This window comes from Guillardia theta (genome assembly GCF_000315625.1).
Source record: "Guillardia theta CCMP2712 unplaced genomic scaffold GUITHscaffold_104, whole genome shotgun sequence".
NCBI classification, from domain to species: Eukaryota; class Cryptophyceae; order Pyrenomonadales; family Geminigeraceae; genus Guillardia; species Guillardia theta.
The window spans coordinates 24,365-31,059 of NW_005434570.1; the positions used below are offsets into that span (position 1 = coordinate 24,365).

The following is a 6,695-nucleotide window of genomic DNA, read 5'->3' on the forward strand; positions in this document are numbered from 1 at the left end:
TTGAGTAGAGTTGGGTTGAGGTGAAGTGGGTGGGGGTACTCAGAAGCTTATCTGAGACAGTGATCCTGTATCAATTAGAAACTTATTCGAAAAATACTTTAAGATGGATGCATTCATTTCTAGCTTCTGTTGACATCAGGGGTACTCGTTATTGCAAGGAGGACCTAACCCTGATGAATTGTGGGATTCTGGGGGGTGATGGTACATACCCCTACCATACCATTTTCCCAAATACTAAACAGCAATCGGGTGGGTGCAGAGGTGGCTCTGGCTCGGACCGGCCCCCGGCGTCCGATCGAGTGACCGTCCGACGGTCGGACCGTTTCACTGAGGCCCTGAGCGGCCTCACCGTGGCTGTCACTGACTGAGTCAGTCACGGTGCCAGTTCAGTGAGGGCAGACTCGGGCGGCCAGCTGCAACACTCGCTGGCCCTCCGGCGACTCGATCACTGGGCCTACTACTAATCAGGCCGCGCGGGCCCGGGCGTGACTCGAGACCGAGTTTAATGCACACAAAACCGTGGCAGAATCATTGAATTGAGGAGCACATGAGAGATAGACTGTATGCTAGGATGTGCCAAACCCAAGCCTGGCATCATCCAGACAGTGCCTGAGAGGACCTTAGCAAGACGGCTAGGAAACTTGGAAAGCCCCCCCTTCGTTGTCCCACACCGTCTACATTGCCGCCGCCTCGCAAACACGTAACGCCGTCGTCTTAGTTTACAGGAGAGTTTTTGTTAACTCGGCGGCGCTATCTGACTGGCACGGCTGGCATACGCTCCATCAGCAGCAGCCCCCACAGTTGCAGCCAGGCTGCGGCGGAGGCTCAGTCACTTAACTTATCATTGAATGAAGGTTTTTTCTGCCGCAGGATCCGCCGGTCAGCCTGGCCGCCGGCCGGCCGCACTCAGTAGAGCTGAGTACAGTGCGGCTAGACTCCGGCGCGATGATCCTAGCACTGCGGCAATCATGCGGGCGGCGGCGTGACTGCCGCCGGCCGGGTACTACCCACCGGGCGTACGCCGGTACGCTGGGCCCGCGGAAGTTGAACTTCTGAGTGCCCGCAGCCTCGGAGCCCAGCCAGAGGCGGGCGTCAGAAGTCATCAGGGCCCCGGATAGTCTGAGGCTTCCCGGCCGGGCGGCCTGTGCCGCAGTGCCCGCGGCCCGGCCGCACTGGCGCGGCGGCCTCGGACGGTCCGGCGCCGAGCCCGGGCCGACCGGCAGTCACTGAGTGCCTCCCGGAGCTCGGACTGGTCACAGAGTCAGGTGTTTTTACTCAAAGCTCAAGTATTTTGAGTCTGTGACTGATAAAAGTTCAAATTAAAGGGGAAAGTTTGAAGTTGAGGCTACACCAAGTCTACCACCACCAGGTGCTCATTGTACCCCTACCCCTTACCAAATCTAAAGCACCCCTTCAAATGTGATCTTTATTACAACCCTCGGTAACCTGAACCCTACCCTAGTCGTTACAAACCCCTTGAAAATATATGAAAAGTACCCGTGAAAAGGACGTACTACCCCTACGTGGCACCATGCAGTGTTTACAACCCCTACCCATGTCGAGACGGACTCTACCCCATCGGTCTAATCAACATGTACCCACCCCTGCTTCCAGCTGTTCCTCATACACAGTGCTTCTGTACCCCCCTGGACATCATTTTATGGTTCGGGTGCGCCCAGTTCTGGCTCAAAATGTCGGGGGAGACAAGGAGGAGAAAGGCAGCTATCGTAGTCTCCCCTTCCTCCCCTCAGAGAAGTTTCCCGCTCATCCCGCATGCCCCTCGCTCAGTCTCTTGCTCGTGTTCTTGTTCCCTTTTGAAGCCAATCCTGCTGGCTGCTGGCCTGGGACTGACTTTGCCATTTTTGCAGGATAGCACGATGAAGTGTGAGATGGAGAGATGGAGTGAACACCGTATCTGATCACATAGCACGTCGCTGCCTTGCATTACATGATAGACGTTTGAGTGTCTCGTGCCCTATCCAAGTAGGTGGACTGCGAACAAATCTCTGCGACCATGCAGGCCCATGAACTGTCATCAGGGAGGGTCGAATCTCGGCAGAGACCTCCTGTTGACAGGAGCCAGACCGTTCCTGCAAAGATCCTCATTCCACCAGAACCGGTTGGAGGAGCATGGCTGCGAAGAGAGGTGGAGAATGCAGGAAGGCCGGTCTCGTTCGACTCCTCAAACATGGGTCATATGGTTGATTACCGTGGGAATCAAGACTTGGATTTCAGGAACACCATCCCCCCGAGGGCTTCTCAGTTCACATCGTTCAACACTCCTGGGAATGCAGTGATGGGATCGGGCATGCACGGAGCTGCGCAGTCGAGCGCAATCAGGAACGAACGATGGCACGAGCATCGCAGTATCGGGGACGACTTTAGGAGGATGGAGCAAATCGAGTACCTGAGGCACCAGCAGCGACAGCAATCGCACCTGTCTTCACCTCAATCACCTCAATCTCCTCATCCTTCACATCCTGTCCGAGCCGCCACCATCGATGTCGTATCGCTGACTGGAACACGCAGGTTCAGTATTTCCACGAGTCGTCTCAACTGTTGGGAGCGATACAGCACACTGCCCCAACCGTGCACGCGCCTGCCCCTGTAAAAGCAGAAGATCCGCAGTGAGTGCATGGAGGAGGGTTTGGTGTTCCTCCTCACGAGCTCCCCCGTCCCAGTCTCAAGGAGCTAGTGGAGGAACTAGACCAGCTCTTTCAGATGTACTGCATGCATCCCGTCGGCAAGGAGGTACCAGCTAGCATTCTCCTTCCCCGCTGCTCACACTCGATGGACAGGTCTGGGACACTTTGATCCAGGATGCAGACGGGCTGGTGGACAAGGTATGACAGCATGTCATGGGGATGAAATAGGAGATTGGATGTCGTGTGTAGTGGATGCAAATGCTGTGGATTTGTTGGTGGTAGCAGTGAATTGTTGGAGGAAGGGGTGTGAAAACAAGGAGTATCAGGAGAAGAAATAGGAGGGGAAGGAGAAGGGAAAAGGTGGAAGAGGAGGTGGTTTGGTGGACGTGGTGGTAGTAGTGGTGCCAATGGCGGTGGTAAAGAAGGAGAGGTTGAAGAGGGGTGGAGGAGAGAGGAGAGTAGCAATAGTCGGAGAACTCCTCAAGTTTTGTTTTTAGGTGGCTGAATATCCCTCGCTGAAGAGTCGTCTGGAGAAGACCCGAGCGCAAATCGAAGCATACACATCGTCACATCAAGTCGCATGCGGCTGAGAAGCTCTGAGCCGGTTGTGACCGATTGTCTGACAGTTTGAGATGGAGTCTCGTCTACAAGCTTGCGAGCTCGGGTTGCAGCAGGTGAGGGCAAGGGGAGGGTTGGAACTTTGTCTCCTCAACTATGCCGGTCTTGATCAGGTTCAGCAACAAGTGGAGGAAGGAAAGTTGGAGGACATGTCAATATCGCAGGTGCTCTTGGAGATATGAAATGCAGGATGATCATCTCGTTGGTTTTGCTGCCACTGATGCTTCTGCTCCTGCTCCTGCTCCTGCTCCTGCTCCTGCTCCTGCTCCTGCTCCTGCTCCTGCTCCTGCTCCTGCTCCTGCTCCTGCTAATGATAATTTATTTTTGGTGTTGGTGCTGATAGTGATGTTGCATATGACTGTTCTCTATTTTCCATGTTCAAGTTTGTCCAGCCATGAGAGTCCCTGACTCAGTTTGATGTCAGTACGACGACATGATATCAAAAGTCGGAAAACTTCAGGTGATTTGCTCTCACTTCTCCTCGTCCTCCTCCTCCACCACCATTACCTCCTCCTCCTCCTCCTCCTCCGATCGCTTGACCGATAGTACTACCGCAGGTGGAGTGCGATGAACTGAAAAAGATGGGCGTCACTTCCAAGAGGAATCCTGACTGTGTTAACGGAGAGTTTCTCATGCAAACGCTCAAGGGGATCAAGCAGAGCGTCTCTGAGAACGCTCTCGTCCTGGAGGAGATGGCGTATGCCCAGCGGATCTCCGACCAGTTCGTCGTCCTCTCCTCCCCCAACGACGGAGACTGCTTGTTCCACAGCATCTTCATGAGCATGGTGGCTCTTCAGGCGCTCAAACAGTCGCGCAGCGCGCTGGGCAAGCCGACTATGTCCTACTCGGAGCTGATGGAGAGGGTGCACAGTCTTTACGGCCCGGAAGCGATCCTCAACGGCACCTACGAGAACCGACTGCTGGCCGTGCAGACGATGCGGAGCGAGGCGGAGGTGTTCAAGCCCGTGATCGTTGACATCCTCCACTGCTGCCTGCAGCCGACCCAGACCGACGTGACGTCGCAGATGATGAGAGAGGAGCTGAGGAGGCGATACGGGACCGAGTTCTTCAGCGAGGAGGGGGAGCTGGTGGAGGGAGCGAACCTGTCTGCACTGTTCTCCAAGGACGACATCGTGGACGTCTACTGCAGCGTCATGGGAACCCCCGGGGTCTTCGGGGAGAAGGCGGAGATCTATGCCCTGAGCAAGGCGCTGAAGAAGAAGGTTTACTTGTACTACTACCACGGGGAGCGACTCGACTCTAAGGGGAGCCACCTGCCTGCTGAAGTTTTCAACCCCAAGGCGTCGGGGAAGGAGATCAATCTCTTGCATTCGGTACCCTCAACCCTCCCTCCCCCTTTCTTCCTGCCATTTCTACCCCGCTATATCCAACTTTTGCTCCTGCTCCTGCTCCTGCTCCTGCTCCTGCTCCTGCTCCTGCTCCTGCTCCTGCTCCCGCTCCTGCTCCTGCTCCTGCTCCTGCTCCCGCTCCTGCTCCTGCTCCTGCTCCTGCTCGCTCTCTCATGTTTCCTGCTCCCGCTCCTTCCGTCCTGTTTCACGGCTCGCTTCCAACTTTCAACCATTTTGACCCTCTTTCACCCCCCCCCCCTGCTCTTTCAATTCGACAGTTTCCCCTCCTTTATATTTCTGCGTAGGTTGGTGGTCGACATTATTCGGCTCTTATCCGCAAGGACTTGCTGAAGAAAGAAACACTCAAGGTGGTGCTCCTGCTCCTGCTCCTGCTCCTGCTCCTGCTCCTGCTCCTGCTCCTGCTCCTGCTCCTGCTCCTGCTCCTGCCCCTGCCCCTGCCCCTGCCCCTGCCCCTGCTCCTGCTCCTGCCCCTGCTCCTGCTCCTGCTCCTGCTCCTGCTCCTGCTCCTGCTCCTGCTCCTTCTCTTTCTCCCAGACTCTTCCTCGCGTCGCCCCTCTCTTCTTGAGCTTCCTTGGTGTTTCGTTCTACTTCATCTCCTCCTTCCATGGTGCTCCTGAGAACTGATGCAGGAAATCTCTATGGATTGGGAGCTCCGGTAATGCTCCTCTCTCTTCCTCCCTCCTTCAACCCCCGTCCTTTCCTCTGTCGCCCTCGCACACATCGTCCACTACTCTCTCCCTCCTCCCTCCACCCCCTCCTTGTGTCGCTTTCTCCTGATCTCCCCACCTCCTTTCCCTTCCTCTTGCTCTTGCTCTTGCTCTTGCTCTTGCTCTTGCTCTTGCTCTTGCTCTTCCTCGTCCTCGTCCTCTTCCTCGTCCTCTTCCTCCTTCCCGCTTCTCACTCTCGTTCATCTTCCGCCAGGCTCCCCAACGGCTGTGTTGGGGTGGGGATGGGTCTCAAGGTCGCATTCTACGGGGATATGGCCAAAGCGGAGGCAATGAAAGGAGGAGGGGGAGGAGGAGGAGGAGCAGGGGGAGGATCGTTCAGAAAAGATGTAGGGGGGAAGGAGGGGCAGGAGAAGAGGTACAAATGCCAGGTAGTTGAAGTCTACAAGGGAGGAGGGTCAGCGCAGCAGGTAACCCTTCCTCCTGCTTCTCACTCCCGTCATCTCCTCACCCCCATGCTACTCACCGCCCTCCTCTCCTCCGACTACTTTTCCTGTGCAACTTCGTGTGTTTCATGTTTCTTTCTGCTCCTTTCTATTCCACTCGATTTTCCTTCCATCCTCTATTTCAATGAGTGTGTCTACTCTACTTTTCCCCTTCTCTGCTGATCCCCTTCTTTGCTGATACCCTTTTCTCCTCCTCCTCCTCCTCCTCCTCCTCCTCCCCTCCTCCTCCCCTCCTCATCACTTACGATTTGACCAGCACATAGCCAAGAATGATCTCCTTCTCTCAATCGATGGCCAGTCTACCTTTGGTGAGCAGCTTTGAGGAGGGAGAAGCTAGCAGGGGAGCAGCGGAAGAGGGAGGAAAGGAGGCGGCGGGGATGGGGGAAGGGAAAGTGGAGATGTGATAGGTGGAAGGAGGGGAGGGAGGGAGGGGAAGGAGGAGTGGGGCAGGAGAAGGAAGAAGGGAGAAAAGGAGGAGGATGCTGGTAGTCGGTGGAGGAGGGAAGAGGAGGGAGCATGGGAGTTCTAAGGTAGAGGAGAGGAGGAAGACGTGCTGAGGTCGTTTCAGGCATGAAGATGTCTGAAGTCCAGTCCCTGCTCTCGGGTGCACCGGGCTCAACAGTACAGGTGAGGAGGAGGAGGAGAAGAGGAGGAGGAGGAGGAGGAGGAGGAAGCGGAGACGGAGGGGGGGGGGAGGTGGAGGAGGTCTTACCAACGAGGCAGCTGGAGTTGGAGAGACCAAAGAAAGGAAGGTATTCGTGCAAAGTCGAGAGAGTCGCTCTGTCCTCCCTAGCACATGGGGTCCGATTAACCTCCGCTCACTCCCGCTTCTTGCTTTCCTTCTCGGAACAACAACCTGGCTTCCTTCTCTTCCCTTCCCTAACTTTCCTC

General features: G+C 55.8%; 2 protein-coding genes across 2 annotated transcripts; both read left to right on the forward strand.

Annotated features, from left to right (window-relative positions):
• Positions 1 to 2,014: 2,014 nt before the first annotated feature.
• GUITHDRAFT_117032 (hypothetical protein) lies at positions 2,015 to 3,445 on the forward strand (the record flags this gene model as incomplete). Its single annotated transcript, XM_005823656.1, has 5 exons — positions 2,015 to 2,482; positions 2,530 to 2,627; positions 2,682 to 2,751; positions 2,799 to 2,843; positions 3,272 to 3,445. The coding sequence occupies 5 exons, from the start codon at positions 2,015 to 2,017 to the stop codon at positions 3,443 to 3,445; spliced, it is 855 nt and encodes a 284-aa protein (XP_005823713.1).
• Positions 3,446 to 4,451: 1,006 nt separating this feature from the next.
• Positions 4,452 to 6,587, forward strand: GUITHDRAFT_155136 (hypothetical protein; the record flags this gene model as incomplete). The annotated part of the gene is made up of 7 exons (XM_005823657.1): positions 4,452 to 4,597; positions 4,918 to 4,980; positions 5,263 to 5,288; positions 5,555 to 5,768; positions 6,061 to 6,112; positions 6,373 to 6,431; positions 6,528 to 6,587. Coding segments are annotated over exons 3-7 (402 nt in total), but the record flags the coding sequence as incomplete, so codon positions are not given.
• Between the last annotated feature and the right edge of the window lie 108 nt (positions 6,588 to 6,695).